General features: G+C 36.0%; 1 protein-coding gene across 6 annotated transcripts in view; it reads right to left on the bottom strand.

The window, feature by feature from the left end:
• Nucleotides 1–16,998, bottom strand: part of BIRC6 (baculoviral IAP repeat containing 6) — a 183,308-nt gene that overhangs the window by 95,267 nt on the left and 71,043 nt on the right. For all 6 annotated transcript variants that reach the window (XM_055815892.1, XM_055815895.1, XM_055815896.1 and 3 more), the window contains exons 35-44: nt 15,369–15,584; nt 14,812–14,995; nt 14,233–14,388; nt 13,751–13,884; nt 11,959–12,112; nt 11,061–11,177; nt 9,909–10,063; nt 8,494–8,620; nt 7,515–7,625; nt 929–1,062 (exon numbers count right to left, since the gene is read on the bottom strand). In XM_055815892.1, coding sequence (XP_055671867.1) covers nt 929–1,062; nt 7,515–7,625; nt 8,494–8,620; nt 9,909–10,063; nt 11,061–11,177; nt 11,959–12,112; nt 13,751–13,884; nt 14,233–14,388; nt 14,812–14,995; nt 15,369–15,584 — 1,488 coding nt within the window. The remainder of the gene's footprint in view (nt 1–928; nt 1,063–7,514; nt 7,626–8,493; nt 8,621–9,908; nt 10,064–11,060; nt 11,178–11,958; nt 12,113–13,750; nt 13,885–14,232; nt 14,389–14,811; nt 14,996–15,368; nt 15,585–16,998) is intronic.

The following is a 16,998-nucleotide window of genomic DNA, read 5'->3' as shown; positions in this document are numbered from 1 at the left end:
ATTATGATGTAGCTTAACTTGCTTTTTTTACAAGGTTTCACATAAGAACTATTCCATATCAATTTATATTGTTTTCCTATCACTAACCATGAGTAAAAAGCAAATAATTCAGTTCTTTGCCTAAGACTCCTCTTACAGCTTGAGACTTGATCTTTTCACAGCAATGTACGACTACACTTCACACAGAATACATTTCTATGCTAATCTGTATGTTTTTCCACAAATTACACATTTACATGTAAGCGCTTTAAATTAATGGTACTGCACAATGCTTAAGTTCTGGAAAAGACCATGTACTTTCTGGAAAGTACTGGAAATAACAGGTGTTTTCTGTCTCCCAAAGTATGTGTTTCTGAGACTCCTGTCAAATATTACATACAATTAATTTAACTTGAGCTTTTTTTTTTTTTTTTTTTCCCCCATCACTATTCACAGATGTTTCAAAGACTGCAAAAAGGAAAAAAGCCATTAGTTGAAATCAGGAGAAACAGTAGACACCACACGAATTCAGAAACAGGCAGAAATTAAACAACATAATTTTAAATTCTGGAATTACTAGATATTTATATTTAATCATCATTGGCATTTTTATCTCAATCCAGCAAGATTTCAGTAAACTGACTGAACTCTGTTACTTTTTTCATGCAGGCACCTATGGAATCCTAACATGGAACACATTAACTGACATATCACAAAGCATTCTCTCCCTTTGGTAAGTCTCCAGATGCTTGTAAAAACGTATGATTGCTACTCAGAGTGTAACACCACATGACTTCCCTGTGATTGCTCATCAGAACCCACTAAGACTATAACCATAAAAAAAAGAAAGCAAGGATATAACACATTATGAATGACATACATTCACGTCAACTGTATTGAAATCCTATTACAAAGAGTTTTGCCTCTATTTTAATTGCTAGTTAGTTACCTGTGGACTGTGTTGATTTGTTCCATGAGGATTAGTGCCAGAAAGAAATTTCACTAACACATGAATGAGGTTTGGATCCGACACCAACAATTGGGCAGTACTTTCCTGAGCTCCAATGGCACTGCTTGGACCAGCTTAAAAATAAAGACATCAAAATTAAATCCATAATCTTAAGCACTCAGTGTAAATCAAACATTTACACTGCATATCCCTCATACTTGTTTCATGATGTGTAAATATTCTCAGCAAAATAAGCTACCAAAAGCTGCTTACTCAGGACTACAATTTTAAGAGTAGGGTTTTCAGTAAGCACAGCTAATAAAGCCCCTCAAAATCTGTTCCACCAGCGTTCCAAGCTTGCTAAGGCAGTATTCCTGAAAGTAGAGCTTCCCCTTGTAGAAGCAATATATACATTTTGATTTGTTTCTCTTTGCTATTAAAACACCCTAACAAGGCTTAAATGCATTTGTTAGTTTGCCAAATACCACATGGTCTATTATCCTGTAAACAAGAGACATTTTTGTCTTTGGCATACTCGGAGACTTCTCACCATTGACTAAAACTGTAGGGACCTTAACAGATAAGGACTCTGAAGACCAGAATTAGAATTAAAATACACCCTTCAACGATCAAACAAATGATCTTTATTAATGTGAAGTCTTACTCATCATTCAGTAGTGGTATATTGAATCAATTCAAAATACAACTTGAAAAAAAGCATAGCTACCGACTGAATAAAAAACATATTCTTACAATATTACACCTAGCTAAATGAAGTTACAGGTTATTAACATGCTGAAGATGCAACCACTTTCAGATTACCTCATCATATATAAACTATTAAATCAAGAGGAAATGATGCTTTGGTATGAGAGCTTGGCTGGTACCCTTTTGCATCCCAAGATAAGATTCTTAATTAGGGAGGCTTTTAAAAGAACCAAATCCTGAACTACATGCTAGTCATGCTGTTTACCAGAGTCTTCATCATTCATAATAATTTCCTTCAACTAAGGGAAGTTAAACTAAAGATCCTAAGCAGGAGGGAAACATCTCTGTCAAAACCAGAATTAAACACTGACTGCTTCCATCCCCATTGTACAGCTTTCAGAGCAATGAAGTAAAAATAGCATTGCAAACACACTTCAGCAGAATGACACGTATGAGCAGAAATGCTTACAGGAAGATGGAAGGAGAAGGTAATTCACAGTAAGTTTTCCCCTTAACAAATGCCATTTTATTTTCAAACAATAAACCGATTTCTTTCTTCAGCTGCATGCAGAAAACTTACACTGGAAGTATTCCTTGTACAGCTACACAAACCATTTTGCATTGATTTAACTACATTAGTAGTGGAACAAGACTGCATGGCTATGACTGATGGCATGGGCAATAGCTGGAGTTGAATAAAAGAAAGCACCCCACAGTATTCCAGGTTCATTGTATTTTAGACAATCAGGCTGCTCTAGTTTACATTTAATAGTGCAAAGGATGAAAAGGTGAAGTCTTGTCTGCTGGGGACAAGTCTATAAAAAGGAAGTACAAAATTTCACAGGTTCTCTGAAACAAAAAGCATTTCAGAACAACGCCTTCCACTGCAGGATGTGCCTTGGAAATACCGGTCTGGGTGAACTGATCAAGTTTATTTTCCCCTGCTGAATCAGCACCCCTGAACATCTACTGAAGTAAAACACACAATACACTGATCCTCCTTCTAAGAAAACTAGGTATGTAGGCTGTTGGTGGGGGTTGGGTTTGGTTGTTGGCTTTGGGAGGTGTTTCTGTGCATATCATCATACATGTTAAAAATGAATATGGCACTCAGGTCATTAAGAACACTAACTTGCTAAGCTCAAGCCCTTGCATGTATACTTAGACCTGTTATATTACTGCCTTTTGGAGTTTTTTTGGGGAAAAGTTCCACTTACAAACTTCTTCAAAGTTTAAGACAAATCACTGTCACTGAAACTACATTCAACTGCAGCTGGCATAACTAATCAAAATGAGAAGTTAACCTGAATCTGGTTGTTCTGTTTTTTCATAGTTTTCTGAAACATTTCATTGTCTCAATGTAATTGCATCATTCCAACTTTGTATATGACTTCAGTTTTGAGCTACATGTCACCTGAGTTTGTCCAAAAGTACTTACTGAGTATCCAAATTGATTTTAAAATGTGTAAAGAGTGCCCAAAGTTTTTGTATTTTTATTTGAAGAAGGGTTCAAAGTGCTTTTGTGCTTTCCTGCATTCCTGAATGGTATCTTCATTGACAGAAGGTATTTAATTTTCTTCAGAGACACCAAATCACCTACGAAGTCTATAAGGATCATGACCAGTGTGACACAACAAAAAAGTAACAGTCAATGTTGTTTTTTAAACAAAACAAATCAAACTCTCCATTGAAACTACAGCTTTTAGAATACGTATGCTTGCATTTTTCTGAACAGGGCACAATTCGGGTGTAGCTTTAAGTCATTTAATTTGTTCACTTGGTGTTTCTCTGAAAGTAACATTATTTTAAGAACTCCAGCATTTTCGTGCTGTTTGCACCTTCACTTGTTAGGTTTGTACTGTAACTACAAAATTAAATGTGGCTACTTGCAAAGACTTCACATCTTAATACAAGCAGATGTATGTTAGAACTTCCCCCAGCATGTACAGTCCCAGCCCATCTTCTTTTGACACACAATAGCCAAGTCATGCTAAACCTCAACTCATTTCCTTCCAGGATTAAAAGGATCCATAGTTTTCCTACTGTTTTATGATAGGGTTGGTGCCATAACTGAATAATTACAGCTTGATTACTTCATATGTTATTTTATTTTTATATTTTATATTTAACAGCTGAAAATATCCCTAGAATGTAAAACCCCACTTTTCTTTCCTACATTGTATTTTTAGTCTGACATGTTTCGTTTGACATTTTAACTACAGATTTCAGGATGCATCTACATTATCTACTCTGTCAGGTAGTGTTTATCCTCAAAACACTGCTCCCAAACAGTATTTCTGGTGACAACAATAAAAGATAAGCAAAAGGGCATGTGAGGAGAGCATGAATAGTTCTTACTAAAGGAACAGATGAGTAAAGGCACCATGAGAATGATTTGACAGATTACAGCTGTTTACTTTAGAGCAACTGTAGTGCTGAAATACTTCTTAGCCAGGTATCATTGTAGATTTGCTTCTATCCACCTTCCTTTACCTAATGTTAAATGCTTTTAGACGTCACCCATCAAATACTGATTTTAAACACCATCCTTGCAAAATTTGTCCCTGGAACTTGTAAACTAAGGTCATTGCTCCAAATAGAAATGATGTGGGCATTGGGTTTATCCCTGAAAAATATCTTGCACTCCTCAGATAAGAGTTTCTGAAGCACAGAAATTACATAGCCTGAGCTCCTATTCTGATGACATTTATCAGCACATAATGGCATATTGAAGTAAGATTTTCTGACCATGAACTGACCTGCCCTACACAGTGGTTACTCATAAAATCCCAGCACAGGCCAGTTCCCCATAAGAATCCGCCCTATACTCAGGTGGGGGAAGGAACCAACTAAAAAGCTTTGATTAATACTATAGAGATCTGGGGTTTTGGAAAAATAACTAAGAAACGGCTTTGAAAAAAAATGTTGTCAGGATGAGATCTCTAGAACCACCTCATTTCTCATGACAAAAACTTCTAATTCATTGACCTCTTACAGAAAAAGCGACTGACACCTTAATCTTCAGAGTACAATGGTTCAGAAGTGGGTTCAAAGAGACTACTCATAAAATGCAAATAAGGCAAGACCCTTATCTAGAATGGATGGAGAAGTATGAAAAAGCACTGCACACACCCCACACACATACACACACACCCTGCCCCCGCCTTTTCTTTTTCCCTTTTGTTTCCTTTCTTCTTTTTCAATGGAAGACGGGGGAAAACAGAATGGCTGAATCTATGTATCAAATGGCAATAATGAATCTCAGCTCAATAAAGCAAACCTAAGAAGGAGGGTCTGTGAGAAGGCTTTGAGATCCAATGGTTCAGAAAAAAGGGATAGTGGGATTTTCTCAGTGCTAAAATGCTCACCTGCAAAAAGAGTTTATCGAATCATCTATAAGCAATTATATCTCTAAGTTGTTTTTCAGTTTCTGAAACAGCAAATATGATTATCTAAAAAGGATTATGTCAAGAAGAGGTGCTTTCTTGTTTATTTAAAAGGCTTAGTGCATCTGAAAAGGGTTATTACACCTGAAATCATCTGAATAAAATATTTTTAGTGGTGGTGTTTTTTTCATCAGTGAAGATATTCTGCAAATGAACACGTCTGGGGGCTTGTTGTATTTTGGGTATTAAAAGGGCAAAGAACCTCATTTTATAACCACACACATCTAGCAAGAATAACCTAAATTGTTCCCCATTAACTGTAATTGACATCTTAATGGTTTAAACAAAAAAAGAAAAAAACCCTACCCATAACTTGGCAATACAGTGAAGATATGTGAACAATTTGTACTTCATAGCTTAAAACATTACAGAATTAAAGACAAATGCAAGAGGAAGTTGACTCCAAAGACAGTTGACATGTGACATACATTTCACCAGTCTCAGGACCAACTTGTCTTTAAATTGTTTGTTCTCTACTGGCTGTATATATTTAAAAAAAAATCCAAACCCCTATCTCTCTTGGAAAGCAGGATCTTGCAAACTGTAAGTTGATAAGAACTCCTGTGAGACACTGTCTGCAATGGATTAAGAGACTATTATTAGTCACAGTTCTGAACTAAAGCACATGGAAACCAAAATTTTTGATTGGAAAAGTGCTCTGATGGATCCTACCTTCAATTGTCAAGAACTGCACAGAGATTATTTCACTTCTTAAATGTGATAACTCAGTGCCATTAAGACAGAATATTATCTTGACTCATTGGCAGCTGAGGAATACTGGCACAGAAATTACCTGATGGGTGCTTAAACCTACTTAGCTCCTGGTTCTATCATTGAGTATGGGGAAAGGGGCAGTTAAAGAATATTTATCTGTGTTAATCCACACGCATATATAAAAGGAGACACACTTTCAATCCTTTAATTTACCCTCCAGCAAGCTTGCATCTCCAACTCAACTCCAACCTTGGGCTCACAATCCTATATACACAAAAATGCACAACCACATCCATGTGCTGAGGTGTGCCTGCAATGAATCACAGTGATTGCTTCTGAGCAGCTTTTCATTCAAATCATCACTTGCTGATCTCAGGCAACTGCTAAGAAACTCCTGCAAATATGCAGCTGCCTGTCAGCATCACAGCGTAACACTGAGCTTTGTACCACTTGGAAGAGATTCACATATGGTCTCAGTGGTACACACAGCAGTTTTTGGAAATTGCTAGTCTACAGTTACTAATTGGAGTGTTGAAAATATAAACGGGTGTTAACTGCAGGCACTGGTATCCTACAAATCAAGCCACATTCTATTCTCAAATACCAACAACAAGATGGACGTCTCAGTTTGTGAATATCAATTAAGTCTCTTCCATTAGTTTACTCACAGCTCTATTGCTTCACCTAACAGCAAAAATTTCAGTAGACTTTTGAGACTGATCTCTAAATAACATCACAGAAGAGGGACATTAAGTGAAAACTTGAAGAAAAAAGTGCATCCAAAAACCAACAATTTGAAATGGCATATATGAGAAAAGATTCATAAGCATCTTTGAGGAAAACTGTGGGGAATAGCTGTGTCATCACAGGGTGGCAAATTGCTTCATGTAAGTGTGATCTTCAGGTGGCTCTGGGTTTCTTTCTTCTGTAATTACTACATATGTTTGGAGTGAATACAGAATTTAAGAGTTCTGACATGGTCTAACATGTAGGGTTTAAAAGATTCCAGTCTCCCAGTTCTTACTGTTTGCTTACCTTCTTTAGCTTTGAGGACAAGGCCACCAAAGCATTCCTCACGACAGCTGCCCTATGATAGCAAGCCATTTAGAAGCTTAATGTCTTCATTTTAAAGTTACAACCTTTACTTTCTACCCGTCTTGTGGCAAAATCTCATTCACAAAGCAAGATTCTCTCTAGTATGTAATGGAGCAATGTACAGAATGTAAGATATCTGATGTGCATAGGGAAATGAAATGAAAGGGCTGGATTTCTTTTTTAATAGATTCAGCTTCTAGGGGCTCATTTTCAGATAGCTTAACATAAGCAGTAACTAGTGGCTGTATATTTACAAAAATATCCCTACTGCTAAGAAAAACATGAATCTCTCATAGCACCTTAATCCTTCCTCTCTGCTATCTCTTCCCATAGTCTGAAACTAATTCCCAAGGATCATTAGCTAGTCCTAAAATTAATTTTTAGGAGACGCTGTCAAGCTACTTAAAATGATATTTTCTTTTACCACTACAGTTTCAGTTTCCCATGGTACAAGCAATTAAAGGACCCCACTGTTAAAAAGCCTGAAGTTATGGAGAACCAGAAAAACTACTTACATGACAAAAGGAAAGTTCTGGTAGTCTTTCAGATGGGAATCAACACTCATTTGTACATCACTAGAACAATCAACATTTAAAAAAAAAAACCCACAACCCAAAACTTACCATTAAGCTGCATATTTGTCATGAGAGTTAGGCTATGAAGCACAAGGCACCATGTCCGGAGTAGGGTATTAGGATACCATGCCAGAACTGACAGGAAGCTAGTTACTGAAGCTGTCAAGAAAAACATGTTTTTTCCAAGCTTTAATCTTCAAGGTATTACTATGAAATTCTTATTTTTACTGCAAGCTGCTATATTTATTACTGTTGTTATTATTAATATAATTGTTTATTGTATTTACTTTGTTTTGACAACTATTGTTCCAGGTAATTGGGTAAAGCAGCCTCACCAACACTTCCCAGGAACTGCCCCACAGAACTTTCTACAATGTCCTGACCCTGACACCTCAGAGAAAATGATGCAAAGAAACTGGCTGCAAAATGCTCTCGTGGAAGTCAGTGTAACAGGTTCATTATAGCAAGCATTAACATTTTGGACTATCACCACATGATACCACAGATTTTCTAAACTATACAGTATAAAATTGACATGTCTTTGTACTAGACAGTAGTCTACAGTATAAAATCGACATGTCTTTGTACTAGATAGTAGTCTGATGCCAAAAAGTAACAGTGCTTCCGCCCTCCGTCAACGGCTTTGAAAATAAAGGGATCATAGGACAGTATACAAGAAGAAGAAGTTTGTCAGAGAAGTGCGTACAGGTGCACAGTTCACCTCATACTAAGTAGTAATGGGAATAATTATGAGTTAAGAACCACAGATTTTACAAATTAGTTTCTGAGAAGATTATGCAAAATCAAAGAATCTCAGTTACATATTAGCTACACAGTTTTCATGTTGAGAAGATAATGAGCCCAAGAGCTCTTTAACAAGAACAGAGTAGTTATCCCAACACTGATCTTATCAAGAATACTTATTATAATACTTTTTACTCATTAGCAACAATTGGGTACTTAAAAAAAACCCCCAACCTGTCTTACACTTTCTGAAAATTAATTTCCCATATTCAATGTATTTTACCTTGGTTCAAGGAAATTACAGGTATTCGGTTAGCGTTATAAAGGAAAACATCAGCGCCACTATCTTTACTTCCAGAGGAGCTGGAATTCAGGCTTAATGTGAGCCATAACTGTAAAAGGGATTCAAGCTGAAAAAAAAAAAAAAAAAAAAAAAAGGAAAAAACCACTATCAGACCAAACTCAAGTGTTTTTCCAGAACTCCAAAGCAGTTATCTGTTTTGAGTTTAAAAGCCTTATCTACATTCTCAGCTGCTACTGTTTCACTGGTAACACACGTTCTCTCTCTCCCCTTGATTAGATTTGAAGATTCTGATAAACCTGAATATTCAAGACAAATTCAGCATAACCAGCAAATGCCTCTGCTACGTTTTTGTAATCGAGTTCTTCTAAATACAGGTAAGTTCTCTTAAGAAGTTTCTTTAAACTTATGTTAAAAAAAAGCAGCTTTAAACACTGCCCAGAAATGTCTGTATTATAACCTTACACCTGAAATGCTGGTTTGCATGTAAGCTTTTGGAATGTCTCAATACAATAAAGTGATTTTACCAGTCAACTGAAATTATTCAAAAGGCCAATGTAATTACTGGGAAACCTCCTTTGGTATCACACACACACCAACGCTCACACTGCATAAATCCCTTGAGGAAAGTAACTATTTAGATATTCTGGGGAAGTATCAAGACCCTTTACATCACACAACTGTATTTTGGATGAGATATTTAAAGAATGACTGAAGGATGGAGTCAGCCAGCCAATTAAAATATGAACAGGCAGGCAGGCATGCACCTAATCACTCATATATATCACGTATGGCATTCCTGTACATGTTCTGAGGAAAGCATTGCTAAACCAATGATTTTTTCAAAAAGCACACTAGATGCGGTGTTTAGGGACACGGTTTAGTGGTGGACTTGGCAGTCCTGGGTTAACGGTTGGACTTGATGGTCTTCAATGTCTTTTCCAACCTAAAATGATTCTATGATTCAGGATCACTGGGTAATTCAGGTTGGAAGTGACCTCCTCTGCTCAAAGAAGGACCAAAGGCGACGTCAGAATGGGTTTCTCAGGCGTTTATCCAGCTGGGTTTTGAAAAACTCCACAGATGGAGACTGCACACTTGTTGATACTCTTCACTAATAAGCTAACAATTATCTTTCAGGGAATCTACGAACTTGTTTTTAACTATGAAAATGTATACCCACTTTTTCACTGTAACAAGAAATGTCCAATTTGATAAAAGCTTTCAGCAGCTTGTCTACTAATTTATTGGTACTGTTGTCCATGACAGCTTCATCAGCAATACAGTACATTATGTAACAGGTTACTTGAATTCTAAGTAGTAAGAAGTACAGGAAAAGAACTTTCAAATTTAGAGGGAAATACTGTCAAAACATTCCAAAGTTCACAATTCTATACCTGAACATGGTGGACTTGTAGCATGGAAAAGAGTTTGTTGAAGCATGCACTCAGCATAGGTATAGATGACAACTGTACAATCAACTGAGCATTTTGGCTAGCAGCATGTAATCCTCTTAGCAGTGAATCATCTGTTCCGCTAGGAGACTGGGTTACTAAAAAACAAAAGAAAAAGTACCACCCCCCCATGAATTATTTTGTAAAAGTTGCTAAAAGCAATCTCACATTTATCTCCATGCATTTCATACTTAAGGGAAAGACACTTATAATTCACAAGAACATCTTCAATTTATTGTTCAGCTGAGCTGGACTACTGACTACCATACCGTGAACAAGTACCCTTGCATACTTGAATATCAGGCACCTCCACCTTCACAAAAACTGTTTGGAAAGTGAGCCCGCACAAACACGTTTTCACACTTTTTGCTAAACACGTATTAAAGGAGTACCCTGATAACACCATGGTAAGACAAACAATTGGAATCTCTCTCACGCATTATGGTAAAACTACTGCAGTCAGTAAAACTTCCAGAGAGTAAAGGCTGAGGATGTCACTACACCTATTCCATCGTCAGATATTCAACTAATGACTGCATGCATATTAAGCTATCCAGAGAGCTACAAAAAAGCACATCTTAAAAGATGGGCAGTGCAACTCACTGAAAATATTTTCAAGAGCAAATTGGCATTGTGAGGGTTTTTATAACACAAAGTTTACTGAACAGCTGGGCTCGAAATTGTATTCAAATATTTTCACTTCCACCACTGAATAGGTGAAAGTGTCAAATACAAAGCAGCTTTCAAACAGCTGAAATTTCACAATGAATGCAAGAATGAAGCTTCACAAAACCAGGAAATTTAATGTTAACTTGCATCTAGATCAGAAAATGAAAACAATTCCTCCATTATAGTATAATGCACTGTAAAAGAAATCTTGCATATTTGACCAGATTCACAAAATGTCTTAAACATACGTATACACATAATTAAAAGATCTGAATAATGAAATATCTCTAAAGCTTGGTCTAACAAGAAAATTCAAGCAAAATATAACTTGTCCTAAGCTGCTAAATGACTGCAGAAAAAATTAGTACAAATTTCAAAGCATCATGGCCATTATGCGAAGAGGATGATTTGACAACAGGTAGTTACATGTAGGAGATGTGTTTGTTAATGCTTGTAGAATGGAATCAGCCTCCAGGGTGGACATCATCTTCAGCATCAGCTCAGCCTGCTGTTCCAGTCCAACTTCTAGACGTGCATCTAAAGCTACACAAGGCAACAAACAGGGTAAAACTGAATTATATCAAAGACACGTAATTAGTTACTCTAACTTCCTGTGCAAGCAACAGAGATACACAGTATACATTAAAATTAAAAAAAAAAAATAATTCTCAGTATCACTAATCGGAAGATTCAGGTTTATGTATAACAGAAGCAGAATGTAGAAAGTTACACTCTGAACTGAGCATAAAATTCTTACAGACATGAAATATGTAATTAATGAAATACTGAATTTCTGTGAAATACACACATATTTCTTTTCACAGTCACTTTAATATGACACATGACCAAATCTACATGTGTTTAAGCCTGTTTTTCCTACGGTAATAGTTCTCAAACAAGAACCAAAAAGCTGTTTTGCTCCAGTGTGGCAGCAGAAAAATCTATTACCCCATTTCAGTAGTGCCACTCCAAACTAAACAAGTGTGCCACCTCAGTCCTTAGGGTAGAGGCAACAATCCAAATTATCAGCCAAACGGAAAAGATGTTCCAAAATTTCCTGAGGAAACAGGAAAGTTTTAAAACTGCCTATAAGAGTGTGTTCAAAAATGTTAGAAAATAAGATTTTCTGTTATGTTAGGCTCTTTTAAAAAACCTAACATAATATTCTTTAAGTTACTACAAAAAAGAAAAACTGTGGCATTTAAAAATGCAATTCTTTCCACTTAATGGCCTTAGAGAATGTTAACATACTCTGCTCAACAAAAGTGTCAAATACCGTCTCACAGAAAAGAGATGCTGAACAGGTTTTCAATTCATTGCTTACCTTGAGAGACTGATACGCTTACAGTTTGTGATCCATTTTTCTCTGTAGTTACTGGTGGTTTTGCAACTGGAATTCCAACGCCTCCAATATAAGGATTGTAATTGTAGGTGCCATAATCGGCACCCCAGTAATCATACCAGGTGCTGCTTATAGGCTTAAAAAAACAAACACACACCCCAAACAAAAAAGGAAAAAAGAAAAAAATAAATAGCAACTCTTTAGACTGCCCAAGTACAAAAATAAAATTTGCAATGACTAACAACAAACACTGAAGTTAGAAAAAATTAAAACCAGAAGATTGGATCCAAGAGCTTTAGAAAATTCTGTTTCAATTTTACTTCCAGTATAAACTACTTAATCCTTAGTGATTGTCAAAATCCAGCAATCTAGTTAGCTATCTCAAACATTCAGAAAGCCAATCTGAACACATTATCAGTTTTTATACACACATCTGTATCACACTAAATTTGGAAGTGGAGTGCCACACAGATATTTTGAGAAGTTATTTATCAGGACAGAATACTATATTATTAACTATACCATTAAAGTACCCTGAGGCCTCAGTGAGGCTCAGGGATTATTTGTACTGTGCTCTGCAACAGAAAGGAGTTGAATAATCTTGTTGAATCATGTAAGACACTAAGAAAAGATACAAATCACAGGAAAAGAAAACAGCAACATAAGACTGTATGAAGGCAATTTGTATATGCCTGTCTTTTTATTGGCACGATTCAGTATCAACTGTCATTTTACAGATAGAAAAGAAATCTAAGGAAGGATTAAGAATGAAGTAGTGTTTTTCTGGCTGGTTTTTAGAGGACATCCAATCAGGCAATAAGATTATAAAGATATGTGTGGATGAAGCGGACTAAGGAGTACTGCCACATGAAATGACAGCAGAATAAAAGAGGAGGGAAAACCAGCAACACAAAAATTAAGCACTAAGTGGAATTTTTGCTAAGGTGAGATTTAGAGAAAAAAAGTCTTTACATGATAGGCAATCAGTGGAAGGACACGGGAAGGAATATATGAAAATGTAATGCTGTCTAAGAAAGTGGTAATTCAGGTTAATTCAAACGAGGCTGACTGTTTAAGTCAATAGTGAGAGGAGTAAGAAAGCTCCAAATGAGAGTATTGTTCTTAAGGACAGAGAAAGGAGACTCAGTATTTCGTTAGGAACAGCTGTACTTCTTTACAAGCAAAATACTTCAGATTTTTAATGTACCTTGACAATATACTATTACATCTAAGTGTAATTTTACTACCTCTGATTTGTTTAGATTCCATTTTAAGTATGAAAGCATTTAATAATTTTTTTCATTCCACAGTGGAAAGTTAGTTGCACCTCTTTATAGTCTGAAGCTGGTCTACTAGTTACTTCTGACTTTTTTTTCCCAATTCCAGTACTAGCAGTACTATCTCTCAAGATCAATCACAGAAGCAAATGGCACTCTGTTCTTAAAAAAGAACAAAACTAGACCTTATTTTACCTTTATATTATGCTTTTGTTATCTTTAACATGTGCTAAAATATGAGTAAACTCAGAACCTCCTGTTTATACAGGTATCTTGATGCAAAAGCAAAATATGTTGTGGTCAACTGAGATATGAATACATCTGACATGCGAACACAATCTTTACGTTCTTTCCTGTCATTCTACAGTAAACCTTCATAAAAAGCTAAAAGCAGGTCTAAGATATGAAATACCTACCACTAATGAAAAAGTGTAAGAGAAAAAGGATTTTACTGTTTCACATGTAAAGGTTATCCTGAAAACGCAGGCGTGTCATACCTTGAAGACTTTGGCTGCAAGGGGATCTTTTTCCAAATCAATATCCAAAGGATCAATATCAACTTCCATCAGGTCTTGCAGTAATTCAAGTTCAATGTCTTTATCTTTTTCCAAAGATGACAGAGGTGGAGCACCTGTGAATGATTAAAAAAGTATTAATACTACCAAGTACAAACTATAAAACATGGCTATATGATACATTTAATGTATCATTTTAAGGCTTTTGATATTACAGCTCTTAGTGGAAAATGTTAATGAATGCAATCAATTTGCCTTTTTTAAATAATCAGAAAAATAACCATTTTTTACTGATCAGATGCAAAACTAAGTTGAAGAATTGCTCATATTCTGCCCATATTTTCAGAAACTAATTACCCTAACGCCAAAAATCCTTTACTGGATATTTTGATAGATGAGTAACAGCAAAGGTTTTTTTACTTTTTTAGTAAACATACATACATCAAGACTATGGAATAATTTACCTGTGATATCATGTGTCAAAGGCTCATCTATCGTTTCCACTAACTGAACTGCAGACTGCTGGAGACAGTCATCAGAATCCCCAGCCGAAGCTCCAGCATCTTCTCCCAAAGCACTTTCTTCAATAGCTTCAGCTGCTATAGGTGCCAACAACTCTCCTAGGTATTAGATTAAGCAGACAATTCCATTTCAAGCTTTATTCCAGTTATAAATTAACATCCCAGTGTCTATGCCAACTGTCTGTTTTTCTCCATCTAACTCTAAATTCCTCAAGGGCTACTTCTTCAAGGGGAGTTAGTTCTGACTAATTTTTAAATAATCAGGGTCAGATAAATATTAACTTTACAATGCACAAGTCACTAATTAAGGATTCATTGTAACTGTAATTTTAAATTGTGTTTTTTACACACTAATCTCAATTTTATGTTGTGGTGGTTTTTGTTGTTTTTTGGGGGAGTGAGGGGGGGTTTTATTGTAGTAGTGTCAGCAGATTCTAACAAAACAAAAAAAACCCTAAAACATTAAAGGAAGAAAGCTTCAAGTGCAACGTATACTCTGAAAAATATGAACTGAAAACAAACCTGCTAGAATATCCTGCAGCATACAAGTAAGAGAATACTGAGCCCATGCTCCTCCCCAAGAGATGTCTCCTCTGTTAAAGTCAGTTCCAACAAGAAGCAGCAATAATCTTTCCAACTGAGTCTCATTTACTATCTCACATAAGTGAATTGTTGGTCTTGTAGCATTTGCAATCCTAGCAAGAACCTGTTAAAAAACCCATAAATATATGCCTATTCATATTTAATACTATGATACTACATAATAGCTTTAATCTCTATTATTAGATTTTGCTTACAAGTAAATAATCTGTTTTCACTAGCTTAAATTTTAGAATTTTAGAAGTGTAACGATATGAAAATATTTTTTTTTAAAGTTAACTTTTTCTACACAATTTCGAAGCCATCATATCATAGGCTACACAAAAGTTGACAGATCAGAAAAACGACCTCACCAGAAATTACTGATTTTAATGCTGCAGCTAACTTTTACCACCAAGCCAACAAAAAAGCAGTAATAGAAAGTTAATTTAATGTGGTCTCCATTGTAACTACAGAGTGATGTTCCATATTCTGCTTACCTTACAAACAAACAGAAGCAAATCTGCATGACAAGTAAAGTCCATGGACAGGAGAAAGAGTGCCAGTTTCTGCACTACAGAAATACAGCGTTCATGTGCCAGTGTAAATGGAAGTGGTTCAATTTCTGGAGTTTCCTTTGCTGTTGATACTTCCGTATCTAAAGTAGAACGGGGCCATTCCGCAGTCCGACGTAACCGTATTAAGTCCTTGAAGTGCTGCAGAAATTAAATTTGAAGCAACAATTACATTTTAAACATAACCTCTAAATCTTTTCCCAGTGAAAATCTGAGGCAGAAATAACAGTAACTGTAAAACTCAGGGAAGAAAGAAAAATTAAAAAGAAAAAATAAAGACTCTCAGAACATATGAGAATCTGGAATGGAATTAAGGCTTTATCGGCAGAAATTTGTTTTGACATCATTTTATCTCAGGTGACAGACTCATAATCAAATCAACTACTGCATAAGTGCCAATACAGCCTTTATGTTTGCCATAAAACATATTGAGGATATGTATTTTAGAAGTTTCTTTCGTATTTCCACACCTCCATATAAAACTATGGCTACCATGAAGCAAACTGCATATAAAAATAGCTAATACGGAAATTTACTCTTAAAAGAATGCTGACTTCCCAGTTCTTCACATCAGATAAATCAATAATTTCCAACTTTCCTAATACTTACAGGGTACAACGTGTCCACTAGCCACCATAAATCAAACTTGTTTGATTCTTGATCAGGGCTCTAAACTAAAGAGTCTTTGACAGAGGGTCTACAAATTTAGTGGAGGAAAGAAGGTGCTTTTATTAATCTTCCCATCCACCAAGGGCAGACATTTAGCAGCTCAGTTCGTTGTATCAGCTACACAAGCAGTCTAATATTAGATAACACAAATGCCTCTTATAATCTCATGTAAGTAGTAACTACTGAAGTAAACCAAAGAAAGAACTGTTTACTAACACAAAGGTTTCAGCTTTCTCCTAAATGCAATAGATGTTTTAAGTTACTCACAGCTTGTCATAACTGAAAGTGATTAGTAGGCAAAGCAGTAACAACTGTACGAAATGCAACTATCAGGTGTACAGTAATACCGTAACTAGATGTTAAAGTACTGCAGGGGGAAAACAAAGTACTGCAGGGGGAAAACTCTTTAGCTCAACATGCTTTTTTGATGCAACATGGCTGCTATAAAGTCAAACTTAAATAGCTGGACAGCATATTTCAGTCAGTGACTCATTTAAAGATGCCTCAAGGGGGCCAACCAGTGGAGTAGCCCCCTTGACATAACCTGCTGGAATAAAGCAGAAGATAGGGCAGGAAAGAATAGCTCATGACAAGCAGAGTTAGTGAAAACTTATGGCTTTATTTTTATGCTGGTGTTTAAATTTTTTCCCCCAAAATTACTGGAATTTGTTGTAAGAATTCCCTTTGGATTGCCTGTAAGGTCCAACATTCTATAATCTCTTTCCACAGGCACTACTTTCAGTCATCCTAACGAACATGAGCACTTCTGGAACTAAAGAGTAAATATTTAAAGACACACCTAATTTTGGTAGCTAGAAAGATGACCACATTTTTTTGTGTTCCCTGCAAAGTCCATGTTGCCATTTCTAGAAATCCATAAATTTCA

Source organism: Falco peregrinus, chromosome 11 (assembly GCF_023634155.1).
Source record: "Falco peregrinus isolate bFalPer1 chromosome 11, bFalPer1.pri, whole genome shotgun sequence".
In the NCBI taxonomy this organism is placed as follows: Eukaryota; Metazoa; Chordata; class Aves; order Falconiformes; family Falconidae; genus Falco; species Falco peregrinus.
The sequence above is the reverse complement of the archived record's forward strand: the minus strand, read 5'-3'. Positions and strand labels throughout refer to the sequence as shown.